This window comes from Vigna radiata, unplaced genomic scaffold (genome assembly GCF_000741045.1).
Source record: "Vigna radiata var. radiata cultivar VC1973A unplaced genomic scaffold, Vradiata_ver6 scaffold_283, whole genome shotgun sequence".
NCBI classification, from domain to species: domain Eukaryota; kingdom Viridiplantae; phylum Streptophyta; class Magnoliopsida; order Fabales; family Fabaceae; genus Vigna; species Vigna radiata.
In genome coordinates this window covers 151031-176717 of record NW_014542221.1, presented here as the reverse complement: position 1 = coordinate 176717, position 25687 = coordinate 151031, and the positions used below count along the sequence as shown (strand labels likewise).

General features: G+C 29.8%; 1 protein-coding gene across 3 annotated transcripts; it reads right to left on the bottom strand.

Annotated features, from left to right (window-relative positions):
* Positions 1 to 75: 75 nt before the first annotated feature.
* On the bottom strand, positions 76 to 25687 carry LOC106779472 (probable leucine-rich repeat receptor-like serine/threonine-protein kinase At3g14840). Of its 3 annotated transcripts, XM_014667581.2 has the most exons (24): positions 25523 to 25687; positions 24786 to 24942; positions 19202 to 19273; positions 18908 to 18976; positions 18593 to 18664; positions 18404 to 18475; positions 17977 to 18048; positions 17818 to 17892; positions 17661 to 17732; positions 17506 to 17577; positions 17338 to 17409; positions 17081 to 17155; positions 14600 to 14665; positions 10954 to 11019; positions 10847 to 10879; positions 10698 to 10738; positions 3369 to 3748; positions 2900 to 3095; positions 2680 to 2820; positions 1723 to 1841; positions 1427 to 1637; positions 1074 to 1311; positions 693 to 843; positions 76 to 612 (listed from the first exon to the last, which is right to left on the bottom strand). In XM_014667581.2, the coding sequence occupies exons 1-24, from the start codon at positions 25608 to 25610 to the stop codon at positions 253 to 255; spliced, it is 2970 nt and encodes a 989-aa protein (XP_014523067.2). In that variant the 5' UTR covers positions 25611 to 25687; the 3' UTR covers positions 76 to 252. The 3 variants fall into 3 exon arrangements, with proteins under 3 accessions (XP_014523067.2, XP_014523069.2, XP_014523068.2); XM_014667583.2 differs by lacking the exon at positions 2680 to 2820; XM_014667582.2 differs by lacking the exon at positions 19202 to 19273.

Sequence of the window (25687 nt, the reverse complement as noted above, 5' to 3'; positions counted from 1 at the left end):
CATGCAAAATATAAATTATATGGTCTTTTATATTATTACAATAATAATTATTAAAAGTATTTATGTTGTAGCCAGAAATTAAAATTATTTGAGTTAAAGTGAAAAAAGACACTGATAGTAGTAGTAGAATCACAACTGGTTTTATAAGTTAAACCAGAACTTGGTGTACAAACTCAACTACAAAAGGAAATACTAAAATGCTGTGTTGATACTGCAAATTTAAAAACTGTGATTTGACATGGGAGTTTTTCTTTAGAGATAATTTCTCTTCTCCAAAAAAGATGAATCAAGATGTGTTGGATAAAGATCTGATGCAGAAGTAGATGAAGCAGTCCATGGCACTTCTATACTTAGCTCACTGTAATATTTTCTCATTGCCTCCATCCTTTTCTCATCCAACACCTCACTTGCTTCTGTAACAACTTCATCAACAACACTTTTACCTTCCAATATGCTTACTACTGATGACATTGTTGGCCTAAGTGTTGTAGTCACCTGAGTGCATAACAAAGCCACTTTTATAGTCACCAATACCTCCTCTTTCTTGAAGTTTGAACCCAATCTCCTATCCACCAGCTCCATTAGATCACCTTTCTCTTTCAACATATGTGCCTGCAAAATATAACACTATAAACAAAATTTTCATTCCAAATAAATCAAACTTCAAAACAACCAACATTTTTTTTTCCTACCCAATCAAGAATTGAGAATGATTCTTCGTTTTGTCGATGAATGATATTGTTCCTTCCATTTATAATTTCCAAGACAACAATTCCAAAGCTATAGACATCTGCTTTATCGGTCAAGTAACCATGCATGGCATATTCTGGAGCCATATATCCACTGTAAGATCAAAATTAAAAAGTTTATCACTTGCATGACATAGTAATCCTTTCTCTTTCTTCTAAGTCACTTATCTCAATAAGATTTGCAGTCTATAATCTAACAAAAGAAATGTATTGAAACTAGTCAAATCATCAAAAAATTCCATTACTTATTGTTTCTTAGGAGTACAATCATATACACAAAAATTATTTCTCTATGACAGTAAGAAAGAAGACATAGGAGCTTACTATGTTCCAGCTATTCGGGTGCTAATATGAGTATTATCTTCCTCATCGAGTTTGGCCAAACCAAAGTCTGATATCTTTGGGTTGAGATCTTTATCAAGCAACACATTAGTGGTCTTGATGTCTCTATGAACAACCTTCAATCTTGATTCTTCGTGGAGGTATGCCAAACCTCTAGCAATACCAATGCAAATCTTGTATCTTGTTGTCCAATCCAGTCTTATTTGCTGTTCTTCAGGTCCTTCATTCGTAAAATCATAGAAATCAGACCACAGTGCCATACTGTCATATTCATAAGTTATTATATAAAGTAAATGATAATAAGTAAAATTTGATGATATAATAAGGAGATTTACCAAATAAAGCACGAGCAAGACTATTGTTTTCCATATACTCATATACCAACAATAGGTGATCTCCCTCCACACAACATCCATATAGTTTAACAAGATGAGGATGCTGCAAAGCAGAAATCATTCCTATCTCATTTAAGAACTCTCGATTCCCTTGTCTTGATTTAGAAGAGAGTAGTTTTACTGCTATTAATGTCCCATCTGATAGACATCCCTGCATTTTCAAGGATAATGTTATACGTCTTGAATGTTGTGAATTAATTCTAAAACATCAATGTTCAAAATTATACACAAATTACCTTGTACACAGGACCAAATCCTCCTTCTCCAATCTTATTCTCCTCAGCAAAGTTGTTTGTTGCTACTTTTATCTGTCTTAAAGTGAATACACCTGTTCGTAGCTCCAAACCTCTTAGCTCTGTTAATTAAAGAGAAAGAAATATCAGAGTCCCCATCTGCTAAAAAAATTCATGTTTACATTACATATAATCCACGTTGCAACTTTCTGATATAGGAGAATTATTTGCCCCAATGACCAATACAATATACACTAAGAAGAAAATATATTGACATATTTTCAGCATTATTAATGTCGTGCTTATACACAAAAAATGCACGTTTCCAGTCAAAAGAGCAACATACTTTGAGAAACTTTTCTGTGAGTCCACTCATGTACGTGTAGTTAACTATATTTGTAAATATGATTAATTTTTCTCTTTAATGAAGAAATTAAACATAAAAGAATGGTAGTTGATTATAAGTTTTGTTATAATGTCATCATGATGATTTGTTTCTTCTTTTTTTTTTTTTTTTCTTTATGTACTTTTACACATTACTTTCATCATTCATGTAAAATTATCAATATATAGTTAATGATATCATAAGATTATTGAAATGTCTAACGATGGTTAACATTATCTTACATATAATTGATGATATATAATGGTGTTACTAATCATTAAACATGGTTAACTTTGTCAACTAGTTTTGTCTCATAATATATGCCATGTATGATTTGTAAATGTTATTAACTTTGTCTCGAAATAATTATATCAGTGAGTGTGTATCAAGTATTGATATGCATTAGGTTATGGAAATGTTTGAAAAAAAAAAACTTGTAAAACAAAGTTAAGAATGTTTAATAGGTGATTACCCACTAGGTAAACACTGACTATACAATTTATAGTTTCAAGTTAATCTTGTTTAAGAAAAGTGTTCACAAATAGTGACAATAGAAGTAATTTCTTTATAGTTACCGATTTCTAAGGAACTTTTCTTCCTTAAGCAGCATTTCCACCAAAATATACCAAACACAAGGATGATAACAACTACCACTGCAACCACAATTCCAACCACAACACCTACTGATATGCTATTGGGCATGGGAGGTGGATTATCTGCATGATAATTATACAAGATCTTAGATGATAATATTAAGATGATGCAACATGGAACTTACTATGAGTAACAGCCTACCTGAGTTCACAGTTATAGCTGATATAAGAGGACCATATACTGATCTTTGTGGGAGTGCAGTTGTCCCTTTTCCAGCCCAATTCAATCGTATCTCCAAGGTTTTACTGCTCACAACAGCTGTAAATTTTTTTGTGATTGCCTTACGATTTCCACCTGCTTCTTCTGCAATATTGAAGCCCTCCTGCACTAGTTCTCCCTGCAGCAAATTAATTAAAAAAAAAAATCTAAATGCTTTATGATGATTACAAGCCTTAAATATTCAAATCTTGTTGAAAATATTGTATCAATTGGCCATTGATTGTCTAAATTAAGTTAAACTAGTGACTATAATGTAAAAAAATGTATAATCGTTTGATATTTTCTGTATAAAAACAATCCAATATGTTCTCAATACAACCTATGATGACACTTCCGTTTTATATGTGAAAAGTCCCAATGATAAAGGTAAGAAAAAGTGTTAACCATATACCTGAATGTAGATGTCAAATAGTCGTCTTCCCAAGCTGCTAAATGTTTGATCATCAGTGAACACAATTTCAGCAAAATGCAGAATTATTGTGTAGTTTCCATTTTGCAAGCAAAATCCATAATAAGTCAATGAAATGGGAGAAGCTCGTGCAGTCATGTATAGGTCAACATTCTCTATAGAAAGCACGGATTTGTTTGAGACTAAATGAGTTCCCGTTTCGTTGTTATTATTCATATAGTTACCAGTAGTGCTAACTGCCCAATTTCTGTTTCTATTCCAAAGAAATCTCACGTCACCTCCATCAGCTACATCATCATCATATGTGCTTTTATTGACTAAGACCTCCTTTCCACCACAGTTTATACGAAGATTGTATGACACTGTAGGACAAAAAAAAAAGTATCAATTTATATAAAGTGTAACAAGAAAACAACATGAGTAAAGTATATTCCTTTAAATTGTAATTTTGTGATCTATTTTCGTCCAATAATCTGTTTTCATTATTATTGAAAATGAATATGAAAGGAACTCATGTTAACTCAAATATAGGTATAGCTAGTACAGTCAAAACGGGTCACCTGGCCCAACCTATCATGGGTTGATTACTTATTGAGTCAACCCAACCCAACTCATTTAGGGTGTCGCTTTCTCCACCACCATGAATGCTTCCTTCACCTCCCCATTATTTTTTTACCCTCTCTAAATTTTTAATTTTGTGTTTTTACTTTCACCAACATCCAACCATTTTATTAAATCTGCACCTCCACATCCACCACTCCACGGAAATCATATTGCTTTTCATTTTCTTCTCCCTAATGTGATTCTTCTTTGCTGTGATGTATGTATGTTCCATGAGCCTCCTTGACTCTCTTTCTCTCTCTCTCCCTCTCTTTCTCTTTGGTATTCTCTCACTCACCGTCCATGACTCCTGCTATTGCATACTGGTTTGTATAGCCTAACCCCTTATCACTCTCTTTTACTACATGTGAATGAAAAGCTTGAGCCAGTAATATCGTTTCAATTACTGGGTATCTTTCAAACCTCACTTTAGTCCTCAATCTTACAGTGTTGTCAATACCACTTCTGAAATTTTCCTTCCACACCTTGAGTATTCGCTTGGTTTTTTAGCTCCTATGAAAATTATCATTTTCGAATAGGTGGATGGTTGTGCGCGAAGAGTAAAATGAAAAGAAGAATGAGGAGTAGTGGAAGAACATATGGGAACCAAAAGAAAAGATAAGGAAGTTTTAGCGTGGAAGAATGGATTTTTCTTCTAGTTGATAGTGAAGAAATGGATGTGGAGAGAAAGAAGAAAGTGAGAGTTGGGGGTGGATGGGGTGGGACTAATAAGAGGGAGGTGTAGATTAATTAGGGTTTTGACATAAAAGTAAAAAAAAAAAAAAAGGTTAAATGTTAAAAGTAAAAAGGATAATTTTGAAATTAAAAGAAAAATTTGGGGAGGTGTAGGCACTGTGTAAGGGTGGAGGGAACAACGCTCACTCATTTATTAACAAGTCAGAAAAATTCGAACTCGGCTTGATCCACCACGGGTGGGTAAAACGAGTTGATTCACTGACTCACTTAATTACAATTTTTTTAAAATAAAAAAATTACAAACTTTCTATAATTTAAATCTAAAAAAATTTCACTCCCAACCTAGAGTGTTTAATTAGTTTTGAAAATAAGAAACTTAAATAATTTTTTCAAGCAAAAAAAAATTAATAAATATTTTTTTATAAAATTAAAATTAAATTTTAATAAAATAAAATTAGGTAGGTGGATTAGTGGGCCAACCCGGCCAACCACGGGTTCAACCCGGATGAGCCGGGTTTAAATAGTTCGGGTTTAAATTTGACCCACATAAAAAAAATATAATGTGTTGAAACCCAACCCGACACGAACCCGTGGTGAATCGTGTTGGCGCTTGAATTGTGACCCATTTTGACAGCTCTAGGTATAGCAATTTAAAGAAAAGTGATAACACAATATGATTTCTTTATGAAGATCATTACAATTATAAGTTATGAAAATTGAAACTTTGTTTACCTCATTGGATATCTTAGAATATTTCATACAAAATGTATATGAAGATTAAGTCACTACAATTGTATAATAGTAAAAAAAAAATAGAAAACTTTCACTAACACAAAAAATGGCTATTACTTTAGAACATTTACGTCAAAAGATATCATATGTAAAAAATGTGTAGTGACACTTTTGTAAATATTTTTTCAAAATTTACGTATGATCCTTTTTCACTAGACATAAATTTTGTTTTTTACGTCTGACCTTGGGTCAAACATCAAAAGAAAATTTTGCATTGGTGAGAAAGAACCAAACATAAATTACTTAAAAAAACTCTCACACCTCTTGATTTTCACTTTCTCCTTCATAGGATGCGAATAGAAAACACAATGTTGTTGTTAATTTTGTCATCGTGTTTGAAGTTCGTAACGCCTCCATTTCAGCTTGAGGCTTGCATTTTCTTCCTTTATGGTGTGCGGTTCATTGAGAAACCTCCTTCTACTTATTTATTTTCGACATTTAAGTTGATTTTCTTCATTTCCTCCATTTAAGTTGGCCTATATGTGATGAAGCATGAACATTATTTCGTTTTCAAATGTTCTCCCCTTGTTATTTCTTCAACGACCGCGATACAATAGCGCTAGGTTGATTTTGCATAGTGGTTGCATTTTGGTAGAGCGCTTGTAATTGTAAATTTTAGTTGTGGATGTCCAACATGGTTGCAGTGGTGAAGTGTGTGATAGCTAGAGATCTAAGCATGATCCTCGTGTTCGTGGGGGTTTGTGTTGGTGGTGCAAGGGTTGATGATGGATGATTGTGGCTACGTGAAAATGGGGAGGAGGAAGACGATGGTGGCTATGGTGGATGTGTAGTTTTTTTTTTTAAATTATGTGAAAAATTTTCATTTGTTGGTTAATACTAGTAAATTTATGTCTCTTGAATTTATGTCTAACCTAGACTGCACGTAAAAGGGGAAAAATAATAGATGTAAAAACCCTTTTTTATATTAGCGTGTAGATGTTGGAATTCTTGAAATGATTCAAAGAGGACTCTCACTAGTTTATTTCCAAGGTTCGTAAGATCAAAAGTAACTAAAGAAGAATAGTATACTCATCAACAAGAGTTTAAAGGATTAATGTAAAAATAGTCAAACTTTAATCTCTTAATATAGATCTTAATACAAAAAAATCTTCTTTAACCAACGAGTATTTACTGACGACATAAGATCTGTCAGTAAGTTTAAATTACTGACAGAATCATCGAAGGACTCTACTATTTCATTTATCGATAGATACTTTCGTCACTGATGTATTGGTTAAATTTGTGCAATGTGATTGTGAAATATGATTTCAAGGGTGTAGTAATTGAACTACTCTTTGTTGTTTGTGTCACTGGAAAAATTATTGAGAACTTGAGAGGTTATTTACAATTTTTTTTTTCAATGAACTCGTAAATGACCTGTATCCCCAAATTGGTGATATGTTGTGTAACATCCCTATTTGGTGAAGGCCTTGGATGATTGAAGAGTTCAAGTAATGACATTTGTCATGATAGGATATAGCATGAAGCATGAAGAGTCTGCTACTAAGCTTCAGTGTCTAAGTTATTTGATTTGAACTTTGTGTTGTATAAAATATTTTATAGCATATAACAAAGAAGACCCTAAAGTCATTAGCTTAAGATTTTCATGCTTAAATGTTGTTAATCTCTTGTCTGAATTTGAGTCACGTTTTATTATTGATAAATCTTCTAAAACTTTTCTCAAAATGTCTATCAATTGTATCAAAACCTTAATTAGAAAAACTTACATATTAGAACCAATTGAAAAATCTAAATTAAGTAAAATTTCATTTTATAATGTTGCAAGCTAATGTTATTACAATCATTTGGTATGATAGAAAATTATTTAATAAGAATTTTTTTTAGAGAAATAAAATAAAATTACAATCTTAGTTTTGTTTTTACATAAAAAAAAGATGTAAAATGATGTAAAATTATTGCGAACAAACAGTTTATTTCTTATATTGATGTTTTAATTTCTATATCCATTCGTAGTGTAGTATCAATTACTTTCTTAAAAGTAATTGTAGATCATTTTGAGTTGGACAATTCATTTGAAGTTGTAAAACTAATTTTCTAGATGAACTTTTAATCACCTTTGTGTGATTGAACATTTTCTTCCTTTGGCTTATCACAAAACATGGTCGAAGTTCCTAACTACTGTGGATGGATGTATGACCATTGTTATAGTGGTCGGAGAGGTTTGAAGGAAACTTTTATCAAAGGAGATGAATAGTTTGTTCAGACGGCTCAACAATATAAATATTATGCTCTTTATGGAGGGATTATATGTTTATGCTTTAAGTGCGAATATACACGAATTTTAAAAGATAAAGTGGTAAAAGTTCACTTATACCAAAAAGGATTCATGCCAAATTACAAGATTTGGACATTTCATGATGAAGAAATTCCTTCTACCTCGACTACTCATGAAAGTTGGCAGCCCTCATATTCAAACACTTTTGTAAATACCTTTGAGATGGATCAATTTATGTATATGCAAGAGATAGTCAATAATGTAAGACTATGTGAAAAATAATAAGATAAAATAAATAAGTTTCGTGAGAGTTTGTGCTAAAATATGGTGGATAAATAAATTAATTTATAGTTTATTTTATTTATTATTTTAATAATATATGTTGTAGTTTGGAATTAAAGGATCAAAAGCATTTCTACAAATGTAATTAATGGATTTCTACAAATGTGTAGAGAGAGTTTCCTACAACAAGATGAGTATGTTAGTTTGGAATTAATTGGCTTAAGTTAAACTATTTTAAAATAGATTATATCCTTTGAATAATTAAGAAATTAAAAAACATAAGTAGAAGCCAATACAAAACTAATATGTGAATCAGTTTCTAAGTAAAGAAGATGATACTTGTCAAACGATGTACTCATTGGATGAGTCACCAAGCAGGAGTGACAATTTAAAAATTCTAGATAAAGTTTTAAACAATACAATCGTTGGGCGAGTCCAACTTGTTGGATGAGTCTAGTGGATGTGGCTCCTAAGAAGGTCATTGGACAAGTAGTATTATTGTTGAACAAAATATAATTTTAAAAAATCTAGAGAGCTAATGGATGGTTCAGTCAGTAAATTAGGTATGAATTAGTTAGATGATACAGTCATAAGAAGATACATTCATTGGATGAGTGTATGTATGTTAAGCAAGGATGAGGAAAATCTTTATAAAATATTGAAGTGAGATGAAATGTGTTAAGAACTGGACTTTACGCCTAACTCAACCCCACAAAACTAGTTTGTAAGGTGAGGTCACTAGTGGAAGCATTCTATGACGACCTATTATGACGGGTAAAAACCACCCATCATAATAGGTTGACCGATGGCAGAACTGTAATAAACGTAAGACATATTATGACGGAGTTTCGCAAACCAGTCATAATACGCAACGTGGTGGAAAACTTGTAAATAAGTTTTAAACGTATTATGACGTAGTTTGGGCAGCTGTTAATATGCACCTACTTATATACTTTTAATTGGCTTTATCTCTAGTCGATGTGAGACTTCCAACACACTCCCCTTACGCCGAGGTATATACATCTCGAGCATGAGACTAGACAATAATGGGTGATCCGATAGTGAATGGAACAATATGCCCAACAAACAACAAATATCACTAGGATAGACTTTAACCTGGCTCCGATACCATATTGAATATAGCGAAAATTATGTATGATAATCTCCCTTGTGTTGAATATATACATAGGGTCCTCTATTTATAATAAAAGAAATATGGGCTAAGCCCAAAATACAAATAAGAAATAATAACAAACTAACTAAAGATAAAATATAAAGAAAAGATAAAGATAATATATCTAACACTCCCCTCAAGCTAGTGCATATAACTCGTATGTACCAAGCTTATTACTAATATAATCCATAAACACTTAGTGAAAATATATGCTTCTGAATTCAAGTAACACCAAATTGTTAACGATTTGCAAGACGACATAAAAGACGAAATATCAACCCAAAATACTTCCCCTTGAGCAACAAATTTGGGAGATTGCTCCATGTAAATCTCTTCTTGCAAATCGTCGTTGAGGAATGCATTGTTGACATCCAGTGGATAAAGAGGTTATTGTTGGAGAGCCATCACAACTATAAATAAACTAAAAAAAAACATCTCTTTCATGGGAGAAAAAGCATATATGGACGGGTCAAACGTAATGATGACAAATGGGAGGTTAGAAGATACGACAATGGAAGAAGTCATGGATGAACAAGAGAGAGAAACCATAAAATCCAAGACTCTCCAATCAAGGCACTTGAAAAAGGAAAAAGAGTAATCTCGATGCTTTGAATAGGTGCCTAAGAGGAGACGAAACGTGCGACAATGCACGATGAACCTGAAATAGGAAAACGAGAGACCTCGACGCTCTGAATTGCTATTATACATGACATCATGCATGACAAAAAAGGGAGAAAATTCACAACTTCAAAAGGCATTGAGAGCGCGTAGGAGTTCCGATGAAGGCGTCATTGATGGCATGGTGGTCGCTTGGCCGAGACTATCAAAATCATATGTTTGTCGATCGAAACTAGAACTCTGGTAATGGCTACAGTAGACGATAGCGGTAGACGATGGTATTGCCGACAGCGGCGGGTGTAGTGGCAGAGGTAATAGAAATTTTTTTCCTCAAAAGAACCTTAAGCTCTAATCAATGTGGGACTTCCAACACACCCCTCTCACGCCGAGGTATATACATCCTAACTCAATCTCACAAAACTGGCTTGTAAGGTGAGGTTTGCACCTATTTATATACTTCAAATTGACTTTATCTCTAATCGACGTGAGACTTCCAATAAAATGAATAAAAAGTCTATAAGATTGAGTATAACTATATGATAACAAATTCTCTTTCCATGTTGACCATTAATATAACTTTTTCTCTTTGGTAAATGATACCTTTAATTTAATGAATTATTTTTATATCTTTCTCTCCTTAATACTTCTATATGGTTAATGACAATAAAAGTCTTATTCCACTTATTTCATACCATCAAAAATAAAAATTCTTACTATATTAACAAAACACGATAAACGAGGTACCAATATGGAAAGAGAAGAAACTAGGATAAATTTTAACCCATCCACCTCGCTATGCATTTCTATAAATACTTTCAAAAGGATACTTAAGAAAACATAAAATTAAAAGGTTTAAAGGAAAGCTTAAATTAAAATGTAAGAGCAGTTGAAAATTCTCCAGAAGGAAACTTACGTTGTGAACATGTATAACCTTCCAAACAAGCATCTTGTCCTCTAAGCCAATGATGAAGGGAAATAATGCCATTAACATATTAAGATCAATATAATTTCACTAGCACAAGGAAAATGAAAAAAATTTAATGTAGAAAAATGCTAACTTACGAGCCATTCGTGATGGAGTTAGCAAATAAGTTCCTATATACATGAAGAGAAGATTATGATTCAGGTCCTATATTCAAATGTAAATTCTCACGATTATATGGATTTACCTTTTTTCTTTATTACAAGTCGCACTCTCTTGGCTTGTGATGTTTAAGTTGTTATATGAAATATCTCTGCGCAAAAGTTTTGAAATTTGATTCAGACTCTAATAACCAACCACAAGAAATATGAGAAAATTACCACCAACAATCCAAGAATTAGAATGCACATTCAAACAACAAGTCAATAAAATTACAAAATCTTTCTCTCTATTTGAAGTTGGAAATTCATTCATTGACTAGAGTAAACTAAATTTTTAAACAAGAGCGAACTATTCCATAAAAAAAAATAACAAGGATAATTTATCTCTTAATGTTAACCTTAGGATTAGAGATATAATATAATAAGTAAACTCCCCATAAAAATCAAGAGTTAGTTAGACAAAATTAAATATTCTATCAAATATTATCAACATCCTATTTTAAGAAAGTATTTGTTTATGTTACTATAATTATAGGATCTTGATGTATATTATTATTAGTATTTATTAATAGAGCCGTCAAAATGGGTCACAATCTGCGAGTCAATCCGGCTCGTCACGGGTTCAGGCCGGGTTGGGTTTGAAAAATACAACCCACTTATATGCGGATCAGATTTCAACTCGGCTCATTTAGACCCGGCTCATGCGGGTTGAACCCGTGGTGAGCCAGGTTGGCCCACCAACCCACCTACCTAATTTTATTTTTTAATTTATTATTTTATTTATGAAACCCTAAAATCTAAAATATTGTTTTCACTCACTGTATATACCAAAAAAGTAACTTCTGCTCTCACAAATCACTCTCACGGTACTTGCTCTCATTTGACGGTGCTCTCACCCTCACCTCACTAAAATTCTTCAAGGAGCAGGTAAAACACCCTTCCTTTTTTCTTCTCTTTTCTCCACATTTTTGTTTTCTCACTTCTCTTTCTTCTTTTTTTCAAAAACCCTATAATGACAAAAATAGGGGTTTGCGAATTTATTTTTTGTTATGGGGGATTTGAAGACATGTAATGATTTTTTCATGTTCTGACATGCTTGTATCAGATTTTGTTCATTGTATTTAAACAATTTGAGTATGCATTATTTGAACAAGCTCTTTTTGATATCTTTGAATTTGGGAAATTATATTACAGATTAAACTATTATAATTTTTTGTTCATGTTGTTGAGTACTGGTTTTTTTTTTTTTATCAGAATTGTTCTGATATTAGGAAAATCTTTATTAGTGAATTTGGAGACAACAAGAAAAGGGTCAAGGGTTACAACAAGAACAAAAAATGATGAATATAAAAAACTTATTTGTATGTTTTTTGTATTTGTTTTTGAATTACATTTTGATTATATTGTACTTTTTATTATTATTTTGAATTGTCTTTAACATAATTTTTTTGGAGTGAAAATTGTTTAAATTTAAATTACAAAAAGTTTGTATTTTTTTATTTTTAAAAAAATGTAATTAAATGGACTAATGAGTCAACTCGTTTACCCACTAACCCGTGGTGGGTCGGGTCGGGTTCAAGTTTTTCTGACTCGCTAATAAATGAGCCGGGTTGGGTTGGCTCAATAAGTAACCAACCCGTGGTGGGCCGGGCCGGGTCGAACCGAGTTACCCATTTTGACGGCTCTAGTATTTAAACAATATATGATTAATGCAAATTATTAGGTTAAATACCATCTTCTATCTAAATTAACTAATACTCACACACCAACAAAAACAACATTAATAGTTTGTTTAAGATAAAAGTGTTCAACATAAAAAATAAGATGAATTTATAATATATAAATATAAATTTCATACGAAGGATAATCCAAGAATGAGAGTGCAACTAGTTAGTGTGTTAAGGTGCTATTAATATATTAACCAAGAAATAAACATAACAAAAAAGAAAAATACTAAAATGACAATAGCGTTGACAGCAAGTACAAGTCGGCTTATCATACATAGGAGACAAAACATTAATAAACATCCTTATTTACAGATTAAAATAGGATTTTAGTGACTTAAATTTGATTTACTTTTGTTTTTAATCTTTCAAATTAAAATTTGCTTGTTAAGTCCCTAACATTTATAAAATCATTATTTTAATCCTTCGACAATAACATTTTTAATATTCGTATTAACTTGACTAATGACATTCACATTAAAAATAGTACGTGTAACTAAAATAAGGACATAATGATTTATTTTTAAATTATTTTATTAAAATGCAATTTTATTCTCTTAAATTTAGGGACTTTATTTTATTCTCTCAATTTAAAGGAGATATTTTTAGTCTCTCAAAATTAAATTTGATTTTTTAGTTTCTCAAATTTGAAAGAGTGAATTAACATTCTTAATTCAAGATTGAATGTAAAACTTGTTTAATTCAACACATCATATAAAAAACATTTATAAATGACTAACAATATCTTTTCTAGCGATTTTCTAAGATATAATGTATCAAATATATTTTTATGATAAAAAATTTCATGGTTTTAAACTCTCAAATATAGTAAAGAAAAATTTATATATTTTAGTCATAATAATAACCACTTTTAAAGAAAAATATAATTAGTCACTAACTAATTTTAGTCACTAACTAAAATCATATGTGCATATTTATATCTTGTTATTCAATCAAGGAATCAACCCAAAAAAATAATGATTGTATAAGATTTGTGATGGACATGTATCGGTTTGTTTACCAAAGAAGTGTAATATTTTTTTATATTTACCAAAACGGAGTAACTTTTAAAAAAGTTGTAAATATGGATAAGTCATGTCAAAATAGCATGATTTTATTGTGAACAATTCATACTAACGTGACATAACTTTAGTTCAAACCATTTTTAAGACTAAAGTTGTGTCATGGACATAAAACTTTAGTTCATAGTATTTTAAGTTGAAACAGTACTACATTAGCACAACTTTTATTAAAGCTGAACTAAAGTCCTACCCATTTTGGCATAACTTCAGTTTAACGTGCTAAAATTGTACATGTCACTTTAGCATAACTTTAAATGTTCTGCATTAAAATTGTATTCTAACACGACTTTTTTACAATGAAATCATGCAAGGTGATACAACTTACTCATATCTGTAATTTCTTTAAAAGTTGCCTATTTTGATAAATTTTAAGAAAAAAAGTATATTAGTTTAAGTGAGCTTGAGTGAGTTTATGTAATACATATATTATTACTATATATATATATATATATATATATATATATATATAATATTAAAATATATTGGTTGACAAAAAAGTATAACATTATCTAATGACGAAAGAAAAAAAAAGTGTAACATTCTACAATTTGAAAACTAGAAATATAATTTTTAGTTTGAAGAGTTAAAGAAAAAAGTATTCTAATTAAGAGAATAAATATATATTTAAATTGTGAAAATGAGATCTTTTATCCATATTGGTGCATATATTTTATGTTTACTAGGCCAAAATATGGTCACTAATTAAAATCCAAGGACAAGAGCATAAATTATATAACGAAATTAAAATAACACATTTCATAAATAATAATGTGGAAAATGATAAAATAATAAAAAGGATAATGAAATAAGAGTATACAAAATTAAAAAGAGAACAAGAAGAAATAATAGGTTTCTATTTATTTTTATGCTTCATAAACGATGAGTATTGCTAAATTAGGAAATGTCCTGATGGAAACAGAACTCACATTATTGACTTGGCACGCTCTATCCATGAAGGCAGTGATCCATTTAGAAGATTTCCAGTTAAATAACTACAATAGAATAGAAGAACATTTGGAGATTAATATATAAAAATCTCAAGACTCAACACTATGAGAAATAAGTTGGTGAGTCTCAGTTCCTTTCGATAAAAGTGACACAATTCTTTTGAAAAAAATTAATGTTACACTAAAGAGGCAGAATATGAATAATCCAAAACTTTTTTTTATTCATTAATTTGCTCACATATAATTGGAAGAAATTGTAAAAGAGAAAGATAATTTCAATGTATATGTGGTATGCATTATATATATATATATATATATATATATATATATATATGATGTAAATCAGGTATGTACAAAATAATTAAGGAAGATTTAATAATTTAATTATATGATTTAATTATATGAATTTAATTAATTAAACTATAGAAGATTAATTACTTATTAGCTTAACTTTAGAAGAATAATTTTAATTCTATCGCACTCGCGCAATTTAAGTTGGAGGTTCACGGACGTTTAGACTGGCATGAAAATTATCAAAAGGAACTTGAGGTAGGCCTTTGGTGAAGATGTAAACGATTTGGTGGAGGGAAGAGACATAAAAAACTTGTGTTTGACCAAGTGCTACCTTTTCCCGAAAAAAGTGAATATTCATCTTAATATGTTTCGTGCGTTGAAGTTGCATAGGATTACCAGATAGATAAATGAAACTACCATTATCCCAATGTACCAAAGTAGTTTGAGGGAGAGGAAAATAAAGCTCTGGTATGGAGGAGATTGCGGAGCCAATAAGATTTAGTAATAACTTTTGCATTCAACCTTTGCACTAGAACAACAAAGGGTGTTGGCACTTCAAAGACCATGATATGAAGTTGTCACCAAGAAACACACAATAACCAGATGTGGAAAGGTCAAATAGAGTGTAAACCATGTTGTAGGCTACCCTGAACATAAGTACAATGCATTTCAATGTTAGCATGTATTTGATACAAGGGCCATGCATGCGAAGACATACCTATTCACAACATATGACATATTTGAGGGTGCTAACAAGACTTTGATATATAATGGGATCCTCAAATGGTGTGTTGGAGGATATACTTAGCTTTTGCTTGGTATCAACTTCAGTAGAAGAAGATTTGCATAAGGTCATGCTGACACATGTAATGATGTCACGAGCATAGGTGCTCTAATTGGGAAATAGGCCACCTAGTAGAAGGAGTGAGTTGTGATGGAGCGCTAGGGTTCAGTGGCAGGGATAGACTGGTCGTGAAGGTTAATGTACTAGATGAAAGGGAAGGTAATCTTGTAGCATATGGGTTAAGCAAAGGCTTCGGTCAAAATTGGGTCAAGGGTGAACAAGGGAGGGATGTGTATCATGATATTATTACCTTTCTATGGGACAAATCAAAACATTTATAACCTCTATTATTAAGAGGATAGTCTAAGAAAACACACGAGTCGATCATGATATTAGTTTGTTAATGGTAAGAGAAGGAAACAAATGATAACAAAGACAACCAAAGACTCATAAATGTGTATAGGAGGGATCATGATGATACATAAGTTGAATGGAAGACTAATTAGACAAGGCTTTCCAAGGACGTATATTAAAAAGATAAGTGACCATTTGAATGGTGTAATGCTAAAGCAAAGGAGGAACGAAAGAATAAGTGAGGAGAGTGTGAATCATGTTGTTAATGGTTCGTATGTTATGTTCTGCTTTGCGATTTTGAGAAGTATAAGGCAAGAGAACCAAAAAACAAGATCATTATCATCACAAAATTGATGAAACAACACATTATCGTACTTACTCTCATTATTACATTGAAAACATAAATTTTTGCATAAAAAGAGAATAAGAAGGGAGCGAGAGTAAGAAAGTAGGTTGGTGGAGGAATCGTACGACAATGATTGGGAACGATGACAACTCATGAGAGATCATTGGAGTGTGAGACAGTGCAAAAAGAGAAGAAGAGCACAACGTCAAATGCAAAATGCGAGGTTTGAATTAGAGAAAAACTTGTAATACCATCTAATAGAAAAAGATAATTTGAATGTTTCATTTTATATATATATATATATATATATATATATATATATATATATATATATATATAACACTGTGATATAAATTAGGTATGTAATTATACACAACATATTTATAAGAGATTTAATGATTTAATTGTATAAATTTGATTAGTTTAATTATAGGAGATTAATTGTTAATTGATTTAATTTCAGATGAATAATTTAGATTCTTTAATAAATAACTAGTATATTCTATATTTTGCATACCTATATATAAATTTCAATATGTTTTCCAATAAAACTCCTGTTTGTGATAATTAAGCCTTGACAAAAGTAGAAAATAGTGTTCAAAATCAATATATTTATATTTGTGTTTGAAGGTTAATATATCTCAAATTAAGAATGGTATGAAAAATGTGGAAAATTCCATACATGTATGTCGTTTTTCTTGCTATGGTCTCATAGGTATCCGGAATTGGTCCAGTCAACTTGTTAAAGCTGAGGTCTCTGAAAAAGAAAACATTTTGAACTTGAGTTAGTAGTAGTAAATTTCCTAGAACCAAATAGGTTAAAGAGAAATATTAGAGTTTAAGTATGCAATGCAATAAAATTAAAGGTTATAAAATAATCTAAATAATATGTAATAAAATTTCATCTTTAGTTAAACAAAATGGAAAGTATGCAGTTACAAGTTGTCCTTTATTGTCATGGTCCCAAGATATTCTGGTAAATGTCCAACGATGTTACAATTTCTGAGAATCCTACATCAAGATAGATAACATCATGTTATTAGTATCTCTTGCTTGGTTTGTCCAGATATATATTAATAAAAAAAAGAGTCAAAGCAATAAACTCACAAGATCTCTAATTTCATTTTATCAACAGGAGGAAAAGTTGAAGTTTCAGATCCTCTTAGATCAGTAATTCTCCTACATGTAAAGGCAAATTAAATAAAAGTTGAATTTTGAAACCTTGCTTACTGCATAAAAATGGCATATTAATTCATACATACAAGTCAGTTAAGTTTTGCAGATGTGAGATTTCAGAAGGAATTGGCCCACTTAATCCACTCCCTACAATGCTCCTGCCAAATTATACAAATCATTGCTGACTTCAAGAAAAAGGAGAAGCTAATTCAAATAATGGAAAAATAAATGTAGAGTTCATACAATATCCCTAGATTTGTCAAATTTTGATGAATAAAGTCAGGTATCTTCCCAGAAAATTGATTGTCCCCTATTCGACTGCACAATCACACTTTTAGTTTAAAAATAATATTCTTTAAATTAGTCATCACTCCATAGTATAACAAAATATATGAAGCTTACAAATCTTGCAATTTAGAGAGTCTGGCCAGTGAGATTGGTAGTTCTCCAGTAAATTTATTGGAGTTAATTAACCTGTATATAATTGATGTCAACAAATAAGTTAGAAAAAATAAAAATATCCAAGCTCCGGAAATTATTTTAGTTTCAAATATAAATTTAGAATTTGGTTTATTTTTTTTTTAAGTTCCACATCGATTAAAAATAAGATCAGATTATAATACATAAATGAATGTAAATCTTATTTTATAAGTCGATTTTGTAAGATTGAATAATCATTAAAATAAACTCTAATTTGTTTGATTTTATCTCTAGTCAATGTGAGACTTTTAACATTTTTATAAAACGGAGATGAAGTTTCATATTAAAATTGTACAAAAAGTATTAATGAACAAAAGAAGTGTAAATGGAAAAAGAATAAAGTGCTTACAATCTTTGAATTTGGGTTAAATTACCAAGCTCAAGAGGAAGAATTCCAGAAAATTGATTGGCTTCCAAGTTCCTGATCATGAAACAGGTTTTAAATTTTGTTTCATAATTAATGTTGTGTTTTTTTAGTCTAAATAATTGCATAATAATAGATGCATCAATCAGTTTTTGTTTGGAAAGTGAAACTCACAAATCTAGAAGAGTGGATATATTTGTTATCTCGGTTGGTATTTCACCTGTCAATCGATTTCCAAGGAGGGAACTGTACCATTAAGAAAAACAAATGTCATTAACTTATTCATAGTAACCGACGCTGTTCTTAAAATATATCAAATTTAAAATATGAAAAAATTTCAGTTTTCTATTTAAATTTAAAAGTCATAAACATATTTAACTTTAAAAATAATTATAATTTTAACATGTGAGTTTTTCTATTATTTGAAGAAAGTGTTATAGAAATTGATGATTTAAACCTCAAAATAAAGAATTGACATGAAAATCTTACATAGTGACAAGTTTTGTGGAGCCCCATTCTTTAGGAATTGTGCCATTCAGGTAGTTGCGAGTAAGGTCACTGCAACAAAGAATGTGTCTTAACAAGGGAATATATATATATATACGGACAATGATATTTTGACAATATCTTTTGATAATTTTTTTGATAACAAAATACATGTCATCATTTTATTGGTCTATTTGAATTTATGTTTAAAAAATATTTAAAACAGACCAATCACAAACTATCATGTATGTGTTGTCAAAAATTGTTAAAAAAAGTTTTTCAGAAAATTAGACGCACATTTCTTGAAGGTAGGGCAACTTGAATAGATTCCGCGGGAGCGTACCCGGAAGATTTTGTTCTTTCAAAAATCTGCATGTTTTAAACCACAAAATAATTTATATTTAATAAGTCAATTACATAAAAAATAAATATATGTTTAACTATCTAAACTCTATATTAAAGATTTTGGCTCAAAACAAATCAAATTTAAAACGAGTAATCAATATTTTTATAGTTTATAGTTATAAGTTGCATAAATAACAGTGATTTATCTTATAATTATAGTAAAACATACTGACAGTTTTTAAGAGTTTAAGGAATGCGTAGTCTTAACTTTCAACCTTGTTACTGAATTTACTGTTTAAAAAAATAGAATCAAATCAAGAATTAATGTTGTTGGTAATTAAGAAAGACATAATTATTATATATAATTTATTTTTGGTATAAGATAAAGGCCTTGTTTGCTTACTAGGTTCACATTTCTGAATTTGTTTTAATTCAAAGAATAAATATTTTTTATTTAATAAATGTTTAATTAAATTAATATTTTTTATATTATTAAATATATATTAATATTTTAATTTATAAAGTATTGTTTATTAAACAAAAGTAAATAAAACATATTAAAAAATTTTAAAAAAAACTTAAAAAAAAATATGTTAACCGTATTTTAACATATTCAATTTAAATTATTTATAGTTAACCATTTCCAATTACGGTTAACATATTTCATTTTTAAGTTTTTTTTTTAATTTTATAATATATTTTTTTTTAATAAATAATATTTTATAAATTAAAATACTAATATATATTTAATTATATGAAAAATATTAAATTAATTAAATATTTATTAATTAAAAAAGTAATTGTTTACATTAAATTTAATAAATATTTTTTTAATTTAGATATTTAATTCAAAATATTAAATTTTTAATAAGTTTTATTGTCGGTGAAGTGCTAACCGACATTCGAACGTCAATAGTTATTAATGAAAAGAATAGAGTAGGAATTGTTGGAAGTATACGAAAAAACAGGAGAACTATTCTAAATTTAGAATTCTAAATTTAAAATTGGATGTGTATATTTTTTTCTAAGTTGAAATTTAAATTAGAATGTATAAAATGATATATAGAATTCAAATATCACTATAAAATAATATTTTACATTTTTAAAAAATTGATATTATTGAATTAAAAAGATTATATTTATTTATTTTTAAAAATTAAGAATTAAAATATATCAAAAAATGAATTTTAAATTTAAGATTAGGAACTAAAATATTTATTTATCATAAATTTGAATTATTTAGAATAAATATTTATCATGAAAAGTTTGAAAGAATGTTGTAGCAAATTTGGCCAGGTAAAATTCTTCAACACCAAATAACAATGGAAGAGATGTTTGGGCTGCAACAAACAAGATGCATGGGCCCAGGATTCGGCCCAACACGCACAAGGCGATGAAGGATGGCTACCAAAACTTAGGGAAAAAAGAGTATTCTTTTAGCATTTTCATCTCTTTTTCCTATGCAATCCAAAAATATATTTTGGGTCCTATAATTTAGATATTTAGGAATATATTTCAAATTACATAATCTAAAATACATTTTCAACTTAAGAAATTTAAAAATTTGGAAATTGAGAAATGTATTATAGATTACGTATTATAAAATACATTTATGTATGAAATCCGGAAATATGAAAATGTATTTTAGGTTATGTCAACTAGAATACATTTCTAGATTACGTATTTTAAAAATCCAAAAACACATACTGGATTGTGTAATTCAAAATATATTTCTAAATTATGCAATTTTTAGATCCAAAAAGACATTATGGATTGTGTAACAGAATATTTTTCAGTTGCACAATCCAAACATAAGCACTTTAGAAGTTGTAAACACCTTTGTGGTGATACAAGAAAAAATCACCAAGTGCACAAAGTAACTGCCAGTACAAAATAAAACACATTTGAACGGAATATATTTATGTCATGAACCAATTGAATTAAAAAGAAACAACCTTTGTAACTCATAAATTGTCTCAAGTAAATTTGATAGACTAACAGAGGATGATAAACAACAAAGAAGGAAACTCAATTACAAAAACTCTCCAAAATGATGGGGAGAAGATGATCTTGATCAAGGAAACACCTTTGGACCCTCAAAAATTTCTTTATCAAAGGAGGATTATATTGTGAGAAATAAGTTAAAAAAATACTAGTTAATGCCACAATGTAAAAGTAGTAAGTTTAAAATCTTTATCTAGTGCTTATGAATGCAAAATGAGGTGATGTTAGGAATTAAAGTATAAGTCATAGATAGATTTGACAAAGTTGACCTACATATAAAAAAGAAAACACATAAACTCATTGTTTTAAGATTTTTAATTGGAGGTAACGATAATTTTCTTGTATAGATTTGTTTATGATTTATTCATGCTAAAAATACTTTCACTCAAACTGAAGTATACTAATATGAAAGTGACTAACACATTCTAGAGATGCTCCGATAAACGACAATGTTGACTTGGACTATAATGGTTATTTGAATACTATATAATCTCTCAAAGATTTTGTATTTCTAACGTACGATACTACAATCAATTTAAATGTTGTTAGTCTACAAAAGATAATGACTTTGTCAACCCACTATATAAGAATTTTCTAATTTATAGATGAAATTTTATCGATAGAAATAAATTCAATGGTAAATCCAATTTTATAGATGGATTGTACAAATAAATTTTAGAATTTAAATTACCAATAAATATTTCCATCCATAACAAATTCGCCGATAAATTACCAATGAATATTTTTGTCACTAATATATAAGATGATCACTTCCGTAGATAATTTGTGATTCCTATTATCAATAAATATTTTCATTGATAAATTCGTCAGTAAAATGAGTAACAAATTTCCTACCAAATTTGATGATTTTTTTATTTATTTTGTATATTAAGAGGATATGAGTGAGAGAAAAAGAAGAATAGAAGGGGAAGGAGGAGGAAAGGAATGAAGGTAAAAGAAAAATGAAAGACGAAGGCACAATGACGACAATGGTGGTGGTGGAGGAGGGAGAAGTGGAATAGGAAGACGAATAGGAGGAGAAGCTGAAGGTTGTTGTGACAGACTGGGTGGAGGCAATAAAAAAAAGGAGGAAAGAAAGAATAAGAAGTAAAGGAAGAAAAAGAAGAAAAAATGGAAAAAGAGGAGGAAAGGAAGGAGGAAGAAGATGATTGATTTGAGACGATGAATTTTATTAACAATAAAATTCATCGGTAGTAACAAATTTCATATCATTGGTAATTACCGAAAAATTGTGTGACTTATTAGTAAAACTTATCAATTACTACCTTATTTACATATTTTTTATTATTGGTAATTTTTCAATAAAATAAAATTAGTTGTGAATTTTTACGATTATTGATAGATTCTTTCCATTAGTAATATGCAATTTTTTTAATGACTACTAAAACAAAGTATATTGTTATAACGGAAGGAAGCCTTATGGCCAAGAAAGTTTAGCTAGAGATTTGAAGATATTAAGGGGTTTAAAACGGATCAACCCAACCCATTTATGTCTATCTTATTTATGGCCTACCAAAAGCGGGTTAGGTTGAGTTAGCCTAACATATGAAAATGGGTTGGGAGCTTGAACTTGTCCCACCCATGGGCAAGTTATGTGTATTGGCCCGCCTAACCCACGTTTCCTCCTCTTTATTTTGTTAAATGGACTTTCTGCTAGTTTTATCATAATGTATGCTTCCTAATTGTTAAATGGGCTAAATTGAATTTGGGTGGCATAGTTTATACAAAAGCTAATAAAAAAATAAATTTAGGAAGTCACGTCTAGAATACTACTATAATGGAAGAATAATAAGCCAATTATTTTAGCTTTATCTTGCAACATTTCTCCCATGTTAAGGAGCAAACAGACCGATAACCAAGCAGAAAAAGGCCCTAACCAATCATCAATTTCAAACATTAGATTCTTGATTAGAATCATATTGTCTACATAATGATTTGAAAATAAAAACGAAATTAAGGCGAATCATTGTGGAGTCTCGGATTGTGGAAGGAAGAAGAAGATTAGTAGCCATAAATTAGGGAAAATGAATTGAAAAAGATAAACAAAATCGAAGAAGATGAATGAAATCTAATAAGAAAAACGAACCTATGTGTCACTGTTGTGGTTAAACTTCATTGTTTTCAATGATATACACCTCTGTAAGTGAGATTCGCTGACATGAGTGAGCTTCACCACTAAGAGTGAAGTTGAAGTGTTGATCGAAATGGGAAGAAAGGTTATGTGTGAAGAAGGATTATGTTTCCTTATCATGGTAAGCAACTCTCTCATCTCTCTATGTTGTTGTGGTGTGGATGGGTGAGAATGATGAAGGAAAAGAAAAAAATAATAATGTTAAATGGGCTCCCATTTATGTAGGATTGACCGCCAAACCGTTTTGACATCCTTATCAGCAATCTATATAATAATCCAAGAACTAGTCTACAATGAAAAAACTTAACAGTGGACATCAAACTATGTTTTGTAAAAAGGATATTTCTCAAGTATGTCAAGTTGATAAAAATCAAAACATATCATAATCTCTTTGATATGCTTATGAAGGTTCTATTAGGTAACAAGTTATTTCATTGCTTCGATTTCATCCAATCGATTGGGAATCAAGCCTTTAATAAGCTTAATGGTAAGTAATGATTCTTACTAAAAATGATTTGTGCCAAAACGAGATGGATATTTATGAGGATTAGTTTGTAAGATTTACATCCATTTATATATTGTAAATTGACATTATATATAATCGATGTGAGACTTTCAACATCTTGTGGCTAGAACTAGATATTAATGGGTGATCCACTAACGGTTAGTAGGTGAAACAATAAATTCAATAAACAATAAACTCTGTTATGATAGGCTCTATAACTCATGACTCTCATATTATGTTAAGAAGCGGACTTAAATCTAACTCAATCTTATAAAATAAATTTTGTAAAGTAAAGTTTGTACTCACTCATAAACTGTAAATTGATTTTACCTATAATTGATGTGAGACTTCTAACATTATTTTTTTTCTTAATTTTTTTTCTTTATTTGTCTTTTATAGTTTTATTTTTTATCTTCGCTATTGCCGTTTTGTCATTTATATGGTAAAGGCTTCTAATAGTATATTTGTTTTGAGCTATTCCACGACTTATCCAACCCAAAAATAAATTTTGAATAACTTTTATTTTTAAACGTGGATATGCAAAATTCTAAATATCCACCTTTGATCAACTTGAGCTATATTATGTAAAGAGAACCTAATTGGTTTCATTTACTCATAAACTATGGATAATAAAAAGATAATAAGATTTAGATAATATTTTTTTTACAACATTTGAACATCATATACACGTGTGATTCTGTAATTGATTCAAAATTACTCCACAATCAATAATAATAATCATAAACACCATTGCAAAGTGATTTTGGACCAATTACAGAATGACACGTAAATGACGTTCAAATATTGTAAAAGAAAATATTGTCTAAGTATCATTATCCTTAATAAAATAGAAAAAAAAAAAGTTAACGATTTACATGCGGGTGACATGGCAGACGGTTCCGTTGGCACCGTCACAGCTGCATGTGACATTATTTTTACCATCCGTTGACCAATTGCTTTCTCCACTGCATGGATCTACGTTGAAATCCCAATCCTTCCCAAGTGTCTTACCTATATCTCTCAGAGCTTCCACTGTCATAACAAAATCATCAACACCCATTTATATTATTTCTTATATTTTATAAGTCATTAAAAAAATAATTTAACAAATATAAATTAATTAAGAGACGAAATTATTATGTACTTTTTAAATTATAATTTTACCTCAAGCTATTTTACTAATTAGTTTCTAAACTCGGTTTAATTCAATTTCTAAAAACAAATTTTCTTATAACTTACAACTAAAATCAAGAATAGTATTTTTCTTCCNTTAATTATTATCTTTTTAGCATAGAGACAATCTTTGTAGTGAGTAGAGAGATAGTATCATTCATAAATTTGTGTTTGTTCTCGTTAAGGAAAGCATCCATTAAAAGTCGGTGAGACAAGAAATTCTCATGATGAAAGTAACAGTGAAATCTGACTTTGGTCTGTATTATTGTCGGTTTCANCTACCAGAAATTAAAAATAAATAAATAAAATTGTGTACAAGCTTCAAAGAAAAATTAATATCAAAAGAAAGAAGATAAAAACATGATATTGTTACAGTTTTTCATAAACTAAGATTTACAGCGATAGAGATTTTAACTAACTGGTGTAGCTATTAACGTACCTTCATCTTGAGCCAGAGTGGCTCCAGAAGCAAAGGAGGCAAAGCAAAAAGAAGCAATAAAGAAGAAGAAGAAACAATGGCTTCTCATGATTGTTCTTGCTGAGTAAACGATTACTTAGAATTTATGGTATGAGAAGCAATTAAGATATGGCAGTAACAGATATA